This window comes from Aristolochia californica, unplaced genomic scaffold, assembly GCF_029961685.1.
Source record: "Aristolochia californica isolate CCGP_79_NKW_82.1479 unplaced genomic scaffold, dmAriCali1.0.hap1 SCAF_10, whole genome shotgun sequence".
Lineage (NCBI taxonomy): Eukaryota > Viridiplantae > Streptophyta > Magnoliopsida > Piperales > Aristolochiaceae > Aristolochia > Aristolochia californica.
The window spans coordinates 4,085,125-4,099,698 of NW_027181771.1; the positions used below are offsets into that span (position 1 = coordinate 4,085,125).

The following is a 14,574-nucleotide window of genomic DNA, read 5'->3' on the forward strand; positions in this document are numbered from 1 at the left end:
CTCTCTTACTCTCTTGGGCGAGTACCTATCATGAGATTCTAAATCTAACAACATTAATACTTTAAATTTGATTCCCATTAGTTTTCTTATGTACATGCTACTCGATAAACTAATCGGTTGATTAGACAAAATCTTTTGTAATATTTTCAATAAAAAATATCAAGTGATGTTTAGTTTTAAGGAAAAAGTTTCTCCATAATGGTCGAAAACTCCTAATCGGAAAAAAATCTTAATTGACTCTGTGCCTTTTTTTAATATGAAGGGAAAATTGATAAAAATAAATTTAAAATTATAAACTATTAAATCTTATTTACTCAATTGAAGACAAAAAGAGGAGTTTTATGTTCTCTTGCCACTTTCTTCTCAGACTTCTTTTATATAAAAAAAAAAGAGTTACAACTATGTAAACTACAAATGATAAAGCTCAGCTAGTGAGACAATAAAGAGTTATTTTGCCATGTAGAAAATCCATAGACATTTCCTAGGATCCCTCCCGGAAGAGCCAAAAAGTGGCTGTCACATGTCTCCCAATTTGACATTCTCCAGTTCTCGAGATGGGCGGTTAATCAAATGACACGTGTTAGATGGGCCCACAAAACTTACATATTTCCGAGCCTTGGAAATTTGGGATTTGGGATCAGATGAGGCCCCGGAATGCACTCTAGTGAGAGGAGCTCGGCGGGCAGTCCGGGCAGGAGCATACATAAAGGCCCTTTAGGCAGAAACGGGCGGCGGCTCCGAAATTACGCTTTTTGTAAATTCGAATCCGATAAAAAAACGAAAACGAGAAAAGAACAGAAAAACAAAAAATAAAAACACACAAGCACAGCAATACACTCTCTCTCCAAAATCCTCTCTCCCTCTCCCTCTTTCTTTTCTTTCTGCCATTGTTTCTGCGCCTCCATCTTCCCTTACGTTAGGTTTCTAGGGCTTTCCGTCGTCTAGGGTTTTCACGGGGGTTTCGCCGGAGCTTCTCAGAGCTGGATTACCTCTCCTTTCTCCTGCGTATCTCCATGCGCCGCTGGTTCAGCGGCTTCGTCGACTAGCTTCGGATATCGGTGTTTCCCGTCTTCAATCGGGAAGGGTAGGATCCGCACCTGTGGTCTGTTTTTTTTTTTCTCCACTGAGGATGAGGAGATTAAGGCGAGGGCGGGTGGATTCCTGAACGGGTTGGGTGGATGGCATTGGGAGATCTGATGGCGTCGCGCTTCTCACAGTCATCGGTTTCGGTTTCAAATCATCTCGATGACTGCTCGGGCCGCGATGAGCCGGACGCGCCGAGTACGAGTAATAACGGGGCGGGCACTTCGGGTGCCGGTACAACCACTAGTATGGCGTATTTGCCGCAGACGGTGGTGTTGTGTGAGCTTAGGCACGAGGGTTTTGAGTTGTGCGTGCCGTCTGGGCCTTCTGAAAGCGGTTTAGTCTCGAAGTGGCGGCCAAAGGACAGAGTAAGTGCTCGGTTCTCTTTGTTGATTGATTTTCTTCACTCGTCATTGCTCGTCGGCATTTATTCTGGACTTCGGATAATGAGATTCGGGATATGGGTACATTGCAATCAGAAGTGACGTCCTGTTCCACATACTGGAAAATGGGGCAATGTAGCAAGCTTCTCATTTTGTCTAGTCTTTTCATGAAAATGGCAAGGGAAATGTGTGATTAGTGGAGGTCAGGGAACGTACACATCTAAGTCGTCCAAAGCAAAGGAAAAGAAATCGTTTCTGATTGCACCCATTTCTTTTAACTATATGCTATTGGATCAGGAACTATACGTAAACAAATAGGTGTTATATGTAACTTCTTCACCATCACTAGAAGAAAAGTAACTGAACTGCATCAACTTGATAATTTCTCTTCATTATATTTAACATTGAAGGTTGTTTCGGATCTCCACTAATGTTGTATGTACTATTAGTGGCTCTAGTAAGTGAGTGAATACTTGTGGACTAATTTATTGAAGATTGGAGCATTTAATTTTTTTAAAGAACTTGCAAGAACACTAATGAGGTCATCCTACCAAGGAACTTTTTTTTTTTTCAAAAAGAAAGTAAAACATAAACTTTCTGAGGAACTATTATTCCTAGTTGATGACCTGTAGGATTTTGAAGTTTTAAATCAAGATTACCCTTACAACACATATTACCAGAAAGATGTGTTTGCATAACTGTGCAAAACATATTACCAGAAAGTGGAACTTGTCATTTTGCAGCAAACGTAATAAATGGTAATTTAATTTAACTCACTATCTTTCTTTCGTTGGTCGCATTATGAGAGTTTGGTTTTATCCACCTATAAATCATCTTGAGGAACCTTATGCCCTTAAGGTTTGTTTCAAAATGCTGAGGAGCTACAACAAAGAGGAAATTTTAGTTTAGTGTTTGAGCAAGGTTTTAGATGTACGTTTGCTCTTGAATGGTGTATTGTGGAAACTGTAGGCTTGTAATCTTTGTTGACCAAATGCATATGTTTTACTACTCAAGGTTTTAATTTGTTTCTTATCTTCCAACCCTTGATCTGCATGTATTTGTACTTGTAGAGGTCTATATCAGCTGTACAGCCAAGAATTAGCATCCAAGCACTAGATTACCAATTACAGTTAAGTTAAATAACTGGAATGTTATTATATGTTTTAGTAACGTAGTGCCCAGCTCGTCATAGCTGAAAACCCTAAGCAAGGGTTTGGTTTCATGGTAAACGTTTAAAAATAAAAAAATCCATTTTGGCCTTCTGTAATCCTAATATATATTTTACACTCCTATTATAAGACTTGCTCCTTCAGTAACTTGGGGTTTACATAACTCCTTAAACTTACATATGAAAACCATTGACTTGGGCCAAGAATTAGCAAATTGAAAATAAAGGTCTCCATCCAAATGGATGGATTAACTAGTGGATGGTGCAACTTGAATTAACAATAAATAAACCACTAAGGCCCTGTTAGCGCATCGGGAATGTTGGGAGAGAGAGAGTAAATTCTCTGGAGTAAGTGCTTAAAACTGCATTAGTACACATGAAAAGGTTGTGTGAAATTGACGTGACCTTGATAAAGTAAATTACCGTCTTCTTACATAAAATGAGAGGGAGTCTAAGTGAGATGAGGTGGAACAAGGCCATTGTTCATCTCAACCATATATTTGAAATAAAAAGTTTATCGTCCCCACCTTTCCATTATATTTTCCATTTAGTATGATAGTATAAAAAGGCACATTCTCTGGAGAAAGTAATTGTCACCATATAGAAAATGGCATTAAAAAATAGCTCCCTTTTCACGCAGTCCATGAATTAAAGTGTCTTTGTTTGTCTGGTAATAATGTTTGTGGAGACTCCATACCCAAAACTATCAGTTGAACTCTAGCTTTTGTTTTTGGTTTGTCATGTCACTAATGCCAAGGTTCTTTTTTTTAAACATGTCAATATAAATATTAATTTCTGTGATCTTTTATATTGCTTGTATACCAACTTGAACTTTTTAACTTTTAGTGCAGATGAAAACAGGGTGTGTTGCACTTGTTTTATGTTTAAACATTAGTGTTGACCCACCAGATGTGATAAAAATATCTCCTTGCGCCAGGATGGAGTGTTGGATAGGTAAGCTAATGTCACTTGTAGCTATCACATATTAAAGTCGTGCTTTTTTTTTTTTTAATTTTGTGTCATTAGCATGATCAGTTGTTTCCCTCCCTCATCTGAAAGAAATACGGTTTCTTGGCTTCTGTTTTCTGTGTCCATACTGGCAGATCCATCCTCCATGGCTGCTCCAAAAGCTCTTGAAACAATTGGTAAATCCTTGCATGCTCAGTATGAACGGTGGCAACCTAAGGTATGTCGGTCACTCCTTAGTTTCCCGTCTTAAACTTTGGTGCTATTATCCAACATGGTCAAAAGCTTTATTTATTTGTGTTTATTATTTAATATTTCTTACTTGCAGGCACGATACAAGCTTCAACTAGATCCAACGGTGGATGAAGTAAAGAAGCTTTGTAATACTTGTCGCAAATATGCTCGGTCAGATAGGGTGCTTTTTCACTACAATGGGCATGGGGTACCTAAACCTACGGCCAATGGAGAAATTTGGGTTTTCAATAAGGTCTGCAGCTGTTCAAAACAAGTTCTGCAGCTATATAATATGGCATTTTGCAGAAGTTGCTTTTTAAGACTAATTTGTTAATATAATACATCTTTATAAAAAAAAAAGAAGACTAATTTGCTGTGCATTTGACAGAGTTACACACAGTATATACCATTGCCAATCAGTGATCTTGATTCCTGGCTCAAGTCACCATCTATATATGTGTTTGACTGTTCTGCTGCAGGAATGATTGTCAGTGCCTTTAATGAGGTTTTTTTCCCTTGCTAGGCTCTTGATTACATATTGTTATATACTTTGGAAATATTATCAAGACGACTATGAATCTCAGGCTTGTGTCATCTTGTTTTCACTAATATAATCTCTTGTCCTTTTGTTGTAGCGATTAGATCTATCTTCAATGAAAGATTGTATTTTGCTAGCTGCCTGTGAAGCACATGAGACTCTTCCACAGAGCGCTGAATTTCCAGCTGATGTTTTCACCTCCTGTCTTACTACACCAATCAAAATGGCATTACGATGGTGAGGTTTCTCATTCTTGTCCTAAATTACATAACTCATTTAGCTGTACCTAGAGTTCTCTTTCAATTGGGATATTCATCTTTTGTTAAATCTGGGATTATCTTGATGTAGATCATTCATACATATGCATATTAGTCTGACATTTGTGAACATGCGTCCTGATGATAATGCTCTCAAATGATCATCATTTTATTCAATTTTTTTGTTTAAAAAGTTTTACTTTGATGCTGGTGGAAGCATTAGTTTGACAACAGAATTTTTTTTTGAAGCGGATAGTATCCATCTGTTTAGTTGCACTATAGAGTGATTTTCTTTGTTTCATACTTGACAACTTTTGAGAGTTTGTGCATGCCTTATTGTGAGTCATACTACCTGCTGACAAGTCTCTGTTGGTTTACCCTTCAATTTTTTTCAGGTTTTGCAGTCGCTCATTACTGCATGATTCCCTTGAAACTTCTCTTATAGACAGGATCCCTGGACGCCAGAATGACCGCAAAACACTTCTTGGGGAGCTGAATTGGATTTTTACTGCCGTAACTGACACTATTGCGTGGAATGTCCTTCCACATGGTACGTACACTTATTCTGTGTTTTCATTCTAGAAGCATTTTTTCTCTGAGTAATGTTGACGAGAAAAAACGTTAAAGAAGGAAAATAATAGATGGTTTGCACACTGTGTTCAGTGTAATAATGATAATTCCCTGTGTGGTCTTCAGTACACTTGGCTTCTTCAAAAAGTCTTTTTAATAGAGAAGTAAAGAGAGAGGAGAAATTCTTAGTCTTTTAAAGATGTAGTAGATTTGGAGATAAATTTAAAAGTGGTTCCTTGCAGATCTGTTTCAGAGGCTGTTCAGGCAGGATCTATTAGTTGCAAGCTTGTTCCGGAACTTCTTACTTGCTGAGCGCATTATGCGTGCTGCAAACTGTTCCCCTGTTTCTTATCCAGTTTTGCCTTCAACTCACCAGCATCATATGTGGTATGACAGCTTGTAAAGATGACTTTTTCATGATTGGGGATTTACATTTTTTTCATGTTGCTATTTATTTAAGATCAAAATGCTTACAGGGATGCATGGGACATGGCTGCTGAAATCTGCCTTTCTCAGCTTCAATCATCTCATGATGATCCAAATGCTGAGTTCCAGGTCTTCCATATTATGATTACTTTATTTTATTTTTCTATCTGGTTTGTTTTTTTCTTTTTAATAGCCAAAGTTGCTTTATGAGTTATTTTCATTCCCAGCCTTAGACAATAACAGTCTTAGACACGATCCCTTTGAAAATAGATAGGTTACCCTCCCCGACTTTCTGTCTCAAGCAACACACTTGTTTCTGCCATCTGTTTTTCTCCTAGTTTAATTAGAACAAGAAATTGCTTCTGAAAAATCATTGTCTTCAACTCAGAATGAGCGTGTTGCCTGCCACATGATTGTGGCTCATATAATGTGGAATCACCATTCCAATCTGCATGTTTTAGTTTCCTGTACGCATATTGTCTGGCACAATATGAACGTGCCAGTGCTGATATATTGGGTCAGTGAGTCCCAAGTATGACGAAGGCCTTTACTGATTTATGGGCTATTTTTCTGCATTTTCTTTTTTATTTTCAGGTTGAAATAAATGCCTTCTTTTTTTTTTTTTTTCTTTTTTTGAGAGGGGATGTTTTTTTTTTGAAATGTTGAGAGGGGATGTTGATAATGTTATTCGGTATCTTGTTTATGAAACAACTAAATGTTAACAATTTGAGAATATCCCATTGGAATTATTTAATATGGTCTTTTTTTTGTTCAGCCAAGCCCTTTCTTTACTGAGCAACTGACAGCCTTTGAAGTGTGGCTTGACCATGGATCTGAGCACAAAAAACCGCCTGAACAGTTGCCCATTGTTCTGCAGGTGAGTCATTTCTAATGTAACTGTCTTTCATCTGTTTGCCCTCTTAGATTTCTTTTTGCTTCACTAATTATCAGTGTTATTAGAATTGGTCATCGACCCAGAGAGGTGACGGGGATAGTTGCCCAGAATCATGATGATCTCACTTTAAAAAAAGGAAATAAAAAGTTGCTGTCGCCAGAGTCTTCTTTCCCTACCTACCAGAAGAATGGAGGAGGGGGGACCTGGGCATTCCTCCTTTTCTGTTCATCGGTGAGGGAACACCCATAACCTCCCCTCCACCATGCAGAGAGTTTCACAAGGTGGCAGAAGAAGGGGAGGGTTGGGGGGGCCCATGAAATTTCGGCAATGGCATGCAACAGCAGGGGGAGCAGGGGTCACTCCCCTGTTGTTCTGTGGAAAGTTCCTGTTTGCACCCCCTCTCGTAATTCTGAGGAAAGTTCCCTTGTACGACTCAGTGACTCGGCTGACCAGCTGGTTCAGCTGGATTTTAACCCTATACCAGTTTTTACATATTTCTGACCTGGACTAGGACTGGGTTCAACCAGCTTACCTGGTCCATGTTTATAACACTGCTAGTTAAACAATGATGAAAATCTTGGGTGTATTTATTTAGTTGTGTATTTTAATGGTTAGGTAATATTACACATTGTGGCTGATTACAAAGTCTTGGTGATTGCTTTCATGTGATTTTCAATATCCTGTGTCAACTATACTGGACATCTATGTTTCAGGCATTGCTTAGCCAATCTCTTCGATTTCGGGCTTTGGTGCTTCTTGGTAGATTCCTTGATATGGGACCTTGGGCTGTGGACCTGGTACATGTGATAGCCCTGCTGATTTAATTTCAGTCATTGATATCTATTTGGTGAGTTTAACTTACCTTCTAATTGTCACTCAGGCCCTTTCAGTTGGAATCTTCCCATATGTGTTTAAATTGCTTCAGACAATGGCACTTGAACTACGCCAAATTCTTGTGTTCATTTGGACAAAGATACTTGCGCTTGATAAGGTATTTTTAATTGTCTTATACCTATTACTATTGGCATTATCATGCCAGATTATTTGTTGTTTCACACTCTTATGTGTGCTAACACGGTTGTGATTCTCTTGCTAATGAGGTTGTGGTTCATCAGCATTTTGTTGTATGGCTTTGTGTGCCCTTTTAGTTTTTATCTCTTTGGTTTGCTCAGGGGGCTTTGCTTCCCCTTTCATTGTTGTTGCTTCCTTTTTTTGGTAATAAAATCTGCATCATTCAAAAAAAAATTATTATCCTTTTTGTTGTATCTCTTGATAAAATTTTTAGCCGTTAGTTCATTTTACAATTGTCATGTATTCTTTTAAGTGGTTAATCATAAGTTCTTCGAAGGATGAAGTTGAATAATTCGAAGAATAATGCTTGACTAGTTATACAAAACAAGTTTGTAATTGATTCAGAGAAGAGCAATACTAATTTGTTCTGAGGTAGTTTGTTTTTGTTTTCTTGTTGTTTCACTTAATTGTTGACATATTTTATGTATTTATTTTTTTTGTATAAATTTAGTCTTGCCAGGTTGATCTGGTTAAGGAGGATGGTGGCCACAAATATTTCATCAGATTTCTTGACAGCATGGACGCATTCCCCGAGCAACGAGCCATGGCTGCTTTTGTGCTGGCTGTAATAGTTGATGGGCATCGGCGTGGACAAGAAGCTTGCATTCAAGCCAATTTGATTCATGTCTGCTTGAGACACCTTCAACTCACAAGCCCACATGAACCTCTCCCTGAGCCTCTACTTCTCCAATGGCTTTGCCTATGCCTTGGGAAGCTATGGGAAGATTTCTCTGAAGCTCAAATGCTAGGCTTGCAAGCAGATGCGCCTGCAATATTTACTCCTCTGCTTTCTGAACCTCAACCTGAGGTCTGTATCGTCTTTGCTTTTAGCTGCTCTACATTGTTTCTAAATCACATTGTTTCTAAATCACATTGTTAAGGCATTGAAAGTTTCCTCCTGACAGGTCAGAGCTTCGGCTGTTTTCGCTTTGGGTACCCTTCTAGATGTTGGGACTGACTCATACAGGGATGGGCTTTTAGGTGATGAGGACTGTGATGATGATGAAAAGATTAGAGCTGAGCTAAATATTGTTAAGAGTGTTCTGAAGATTGTTTCTGATGGAAGCCCTCTGGTTAGGGCTGAGGTTGCTGTTGGTATGTAAAACAATTGGTTAAATGCACCTCCTAATTGTGTGTTTTGGAACACTCATCTTTCTGTACTTTTATCTGTTTTTTACTATCCCAATTTGAGTAAGTTGTCAGGTCTGGTGGTATGACATATCACAGGGTTGACACTTTGTTCTTTATGTGTGACGGTTTTGGAGAACCTATCCATCGTTAGCTTTGACTGCTTGAATCCTAGTGCAACAGTTGGGTTTTGAGCCATCAATTCGTAGGACTTGAATTTGATTGTTTTCTTTAAGAAAATATTTTAATATTTTCTTATTGGTGGATTTTTTGGCCTCAGTTTATCTCCATGCGATAGTCTCAGGTTCATTGAGTGCAGTGTATGACATGCTGTCTTGAATATGTATAAATGATAATGAATTTCTGCTTTGTTATTTTAAAATTTATTAGCATAATATTGTCAAAAGCAGGTTGGGTGGCTGTCTTAGCTTTTACTTTTTATTGTTGTTGTTATCAATAGCAGAAATTAAATTATTTAAAAAAATCAGAAATTAAATATGAACTTGAAGGATGAGAAAATTAACTGGAACGAAGATCCTGAAACCAAAATTTGAATGTTAGCATCTATGTGAATGCATGCCTTGACATGTTAACGGAATGGTTGTATATCATTGATTTTCCTGGTTTGAAACAATTGAAGCATCATTTTGGCAGCTCTTGCTCGCTTTGCATTTGGGCACAACAAGCACCTCAAATCTATTGCTGCTGCATACTGGAAGCCCCAGTCTAACTCCCTGCTGACTTCACTGCCATCTTTTACGAATGTTAGAAGCCCATCTGGTAGTGGCTTTGCTAACACAAGCCAGTACATGCATCAAACAACCACCACCGTTCCTTCTCCTGTAGGTCCTGTTCTAAGAATTGGTAGTGAGAGCATCCTTCCCTCAAGTCGAGATGGTGGTAGGGTCTCCAGTAGCAGTCCATTGGCATCCTCAGGATTGATGCATGGATCTCCCCTATCTGATTATTCGTCTCAGCATTCAGGTTCTGGTGGCGCTGCACTGAGAGATGGTGCCAGTAATGGGATTATCAACTTTTCGAGGCCAAAACCCATGGATACTGCTCTATACTCGCAATGTGTGCTTGCCATGTGTACTCTTGCCAAAGATCCATCTCCACGCATTGCTAGCCTGGGCAGGAGGATACTTTCTATCATCGGTATTGAGCAAGTTACCAAGACATTGCGTAATGCTAGGCAGGGAGACCTCTCAGGTTCAACTCCCTCCCCTAGCTTTTCTGGTTTAGTTCGATCTTCATCTTGGTTTGACATGAATGCTGGTAATTTTTTTCTCTCATAGTAAACTAACAATGTGATTTTCACTGTGTTGCTTATCATAGGAACTGCAGTGTTTATTCCATACTTTTGACCCTTTTACAGGTCATTTACAACTACCATTTAGAACTCCTCCTGTCAGTCCCCCTCGACAAAGTTACCTGACAGCAGGAATGCGGCGAGTCTATTCTTTGGAGTTCCGACCACATCTACTGAATTCTCCTGATTCAGGATTGGCTGATCCACTTCTAAGCTCTGCTGGATCTGCTGCTGGGATCTCAGAACGCAGTTTGCTTCCGCAATCAACTATCTATAGTTGGAGTTGTGGGCATTTCTCAAGGCCACTTCTTACTCCAATGGATGACAATGAAGAAGCATTGGCTAGAAGAGAAGACAGGGAAAGATTAGCGTTGGATCGAATTGCGAAATGCCAACACACCTGTATGTATTTCTTTTAAACTTTTTAATGTACTTGTTGGTCATCTGCTTTGGAGATGGTGGTGTATATTTTTTCCTCTGGTCATGCATTTAGAATTCATCTCCATTATGTTTTCTTGGGGTATTCTAATTGCAGCTGTAAGCAAGCTTAGTAATCCAATTACCAGCTGGGATACCAAGTTTGAAACAGGGACAAAAACAGCTTTACTGCTACCATTTTCACCCATTGTAGTTGCTGCAGATGAGAGTGAACGTATCAGGTAAATACCAGTGGGTTACTTGCAATTCTTTAGCTTGTTCATAATGCCATTTTATTTCTTAGAATAATAAAAAAAGATCGGGACAGGAAAGTTTCCCCAATTTGCAACTGGCCTTCTTCTGATGGGGAAGGGCTGCCACCCTTCCCTCCACCCTGCAGACGCGTTGAGTGGCAGGCTTCACTCGCCCCCAGTGCTCTTTCAGCGAAAGAGAAGGAATCCCTTGTCTCTGCGCTGAACAGGGGGAGGAGACGGGAAGGAGGGGCCCCACAGCTGCTCTTCTCCTCTCCCTCTGTTTGTGTTGGAGGAGTCTTACCCTCCTCAATGTTGATAGTGGGAAGTGCAGACGTTCCTACTTGCCTTTGCCCAAGGGAGGGGAAAGTGGCCGTTGTGCCCCTTCTCCTGCTCTCCATTGTATTCTGAAAAATTTCTCCCTGGCTATGCAACCTGGCCAATTGAGCTGGGTTGGCTAGTTCACTGGTTGAACCAGTCAATAAGATTTGGTCAACCAGGTTTTGACCCAATTGTGGGTCTTGTACATATGTGACCTGGACAAGGGACTGGGTTATAGCCAGCCGGTTTAGTTGAAACCGGTTCCATTGGTTGGTCTGGTCGGGTTTTATGACTCTTAAGTAATAGTGATAGTGGGCTTTGTGAAAGTAGATCTTCTCGCAAAAGGAATACCTATTTCAATTTTAACTAGCCAGTAGCTGCTTGATTTCTTCTGGGCCCTCCTACCTCCCTTGGTACTCACTTATTGAAAAGTGGAACTTTTGGTTGTCTAGGCTGTCATATCTTATTTGATATTATTTACTTGATGATTTGCTTCTTCCCTCAGGATCTGGAACTATGAAGAAACTACTCTTCTGAATGCTTTTGACAATCATGAGTTCCCAGATAAAGGAATATCAAAGCTCTGCCTTGTGAATGAGCTAGACGACAGTTTGCTTCTTGTTGCATCATGTAAGATTTGTTTAGTGGTATGTCCAATGAGCTAGTGAGGTGGTTGTAGTGAGCCCACTTCAAGATATAGCAGTCATGTTTGTAAAACATTGTTTTGTACTGAGTTGCAATTGTTTTGAAGGTGATGGAAGCATTCGTGTATGGAAAGATTACACTTTGAGGGGCAATCAACAACTAGTAACTGCATTCTCTTCCCTTCAAGGCCATCGGCATGGTGTTCGTGGTGTGAATGCTGTTGTGGATTGGCAGCAGCAATCTGGATATTTGGTGCGATATCTGTTAAAATTGTTTCTTCTTTGATTCTATTTCTAGTTTGAGCTTCAATTTGATTAGTTATGTATTTTGTTGCTTAATCAATGTTATGACCATTATAGTATGCATCTGGTGAGATGTCATCTATCATGCTTTGGGATCTAGACAAAGAGCAGCTTATATCTTCAATCCCGTCATCATCAGAAAGTGGTATTTCGGCGTTGGTAAGTGAACCAATTTTTTGTTCCTTATTTAAGAGATTCAAATTTATCAACTATAATTTTGATCAGTTTTTATCAGTAGCAGCATGGATTATGATAGGGTTTCTGTCAATCAAGATGGCATGTGTTACCTGAATATATGCTTATGTATAATTTTCCATTTTCCAAATTCTTTTGTGCTGTCATTTTTTGGAAGATTTTATGCAGCTAGTAATCGTGATCCACTTGAATGCTTCCAATATCATCAAAGACATCTAATTTGAGAACCTTAATAAATGCTCGTGACTTTGCAGTCTGCTTCACAAGTTCATGGAGGGCAGTTTGCAGCTGGTTTTGCAGATGGTTCTGTGAGGTTATATGATGTTCGGACCCCTGACATGTAAGAGACTTTTTTCTTTCCCAATTAAATATATTTTCTAAAGGTTTATGACCTGGAACTGTTGTCAATTATCTGTATTGGTTTTGTTTGTATACACGTGAAACTCAGGCCTATTTGTACTACAAAGCCACACACTCAGAGAGTAAGAGTTGTAGGCATTGGATTTCAACCTGGTCTAGACCCGGGAAAGGTGATTACTTTTTATTAAGTACTGTTAAGTTGTACTATTTGTTTCAAGAAGGGAAGACCATGTTTCTTTAATATCACTAGCTACTCTCCTTGTGCAGATTGTTAGTGCATCTCAAGCTGGTGACATACAATTCCTAGATGTCAGAAATCAAACTAATGCGTACCTCACGATTCATGCCCATAGGGGTTCTCTCACAGCATTAGGCATTCATCGCCATGCCCCTGTCATCGCCTGTGGCTCAGCTAAACAAATCATCAAAGTCTTCAGCTTAGAAGGAGAGCAGCTCAGCATAATAAAATATTACCATACTTTCATGGCACAGAAGATTGGGTCTGTCAGCTGCCTTACATTCCATCCGTACAGAATCCTCCTTGCAGCAGGGGCTGCTGATGCCTGTGTCTCCATTTATGCCGATGATAGCTCCCAATCGAGGTAACCAATTAATACTCCTGTTAATCGCCATCTCAAATTCTCATGGGGATTGCACTGGTCCATTTGCCCACACAGATGATTGCACCAGCTGCGCCTGGGTGGCCATATTGCTGAAAGCCTCACCGGTTATGGGGGAGAATACATCAGGCTCACATGTGAAAATGTGTATCTTATATATTCATTAGCCTCCGCAGGAGAGGGTACTACTGCATTGGCTGGCAGGGTATTGCCCTGCATCTCCCTCGGAGGCTCTGACAAATAATCCCAACGTCGCATGGGTAAAAAGTTGTAAATATTTTTGCTTTTTTCCATTCCTCTTCTCTTCAATTTGTAAAAATTTGCGTACTGAAAAGTATCATAAATTTATGGAATAGATGCCGACTGTAATTTAAATGGTTCAGCCTCGGTAACCAAGGCCCCTTTGAAGCTCTTTATCTGTTTTGTTTATTATCAATGTTGTAAGAGGTGTGTATTGGCTTATTCAGAAGAAACTTTCTGGAGGTAGCAGTGAATATTTTTCCAGTCAAAAGTATGATCGGTCTCTGCTGTGAATTGGCCTGCAGTTGTTCTGTCCATCACTGCAGTACCATCTTCATCGAGCCCAATCTCGCAAAGCTCAGCTTGAAATGAGTACCTGTCTACGCCTTGGTAAGTGCCATATCTTTATTAAGTTGCTACCTGTCCAAGTAATTGAGGTTTTGAAGGGCCTTTGGAACTCATAAAAAATAAGAGAGAAAATCAGTCTCTTAGTTATTATTATTATTATTTTTTTACAAAATGATGGAATTTGTGGAGAAATAAAAAATTTAAAATATTGTAATTTTTTTCTTTTTTTCTTTTTACCTGTAACTATATTTTTCTTCTATTTTTTCTTTTATTTTCTATGGGCATACAAACAAGAGAATTTTTTTTTTCTTTCTTTTTCTTTATCTCCATTTTCTGTGTTCCAAACACAGCCTAAGGTGACAGATTGGGATTGATGCGTACTAAGGGCTAAACTTTGTGGTAGGAACATTTAAGAGTGGAGAAACACTCTTAAAAAAAATACACTTAAAAAGGCATCACAGAATCAATCAAGAACTCTTTATTTGTTCCTTTGTGACTTTTGGGTAGGAAGGAGAAAAGTAGCAGATCAAGTTTCTGGGAGTAATCATGTTTCTCAAGTTCTGGGTGGGAACATTTATAATAATTATGGTTTAATACATGATTTTAACCTTTTGAGTTTAACAGAATCACCAAATATATGATGTCGGCCTTAAATGGTTTTAAAAAACTGTTGGTCCATTGATTTCAACCTTTTGAGTTTAATAGAATCACCCAGGAGTGAGCAACGATAATTGAAGGTGTTAGCATTGCCTCGAAATTTTTAGTGTTTTAGGTTTGGGTTTAGGGATTAGGGATCGAGGGAGGTCGTGTTCGTGTTTTGAGAAATCTGACTACGCCAAGTAGA

At 39.1% G+C, this 14,574-nt stretch overlaps 1 protein-coding gene across 4 annotated transcripts; it reads left to right on the forward strand.

Annotated features, from left to right (window-relative positions):
* The first annotated feature begins 819 nt into the window (after positions 1-819).
* On the forward strand, positions 820-13,786 carry LOC137934189 (regulatory-associated protein of TOR 1-like). Of its 4 annotated transcripts, none has more exons than XM_068778451.1 (24): positions 820-1,451; positions 3,486-3,588; positions 3,738-3,820; positions 3,929-4,087; positions 4,223-4,339; positions 4,470-4,609; positions 5,025-5,179; positions 5,442-5,586; positions 5,676-5,754; positions 6,401-6,502; positions 7,234-7,317; positions 7,401-7,511; positions 8,043-8,399; positions 8,497-8,686; positions 9,374-9,997; positions 10,098-10,433; positions 10,567-10,690; positions 11,526-11,650; positions 11,772-11,917; positions 12,025-12,126; positions 12,417-12,502; positions 12,611-12,692; positions 12,790-13,124; positions 13,610-13,786. In XM_068778451.1, the coding sequence occupies exons 1-24, from the start codon at positions 1,179-1,181 to the stop codon at positions 13,752-13,754; spliced, it is 4,203 nt and encodes a 1,400-aa protein (XP_068634552.1). In that variant the 5' UTR covers positions 820-1,178; the 3' UTR covers positions 13,755-13,786. The 4 variants fall into 4 exon arrangements, with proteins under 4 accessions (XP_068634552.1, XP_068634561.1, XP_068634568.1 ...); XM_068778460.1 differs by having other exon boundaries at positions 9,374-9,931; XM_068778470.1 differs by having other exon boundaries at positions 1,363-1,451; positions 3,481-3,588.
* The last annotated feature ends 788 nt before the right edge of the window (positions 13,787-14,574 follow it).

Bases quoted from the DNA above. Each gene is read 5' to 3' on its own strand.
- LOC137934189 (XM_068778451.1), top strand. From the start codon at position 1,179: ATGGCATTGGGAGATCTGATGGCGTCGCGCTTCTCACAGTCATCGGTT. The intron at 8,400-8,496 runs GTCTGTATCGTC...TCCTCCTGACAG, and splicing joins TTTCTGAACCTCAACCTGAG to GTCAGAGCTTCGGCTGTTTT. The intron at 8,687-9,373 runs GTATGTAAAACA...TCATTTTGGCAG, and splicing joins TAGGGCTGAGGTTGCTGTTG to CTCTTGCTCGCTTTGCATTT.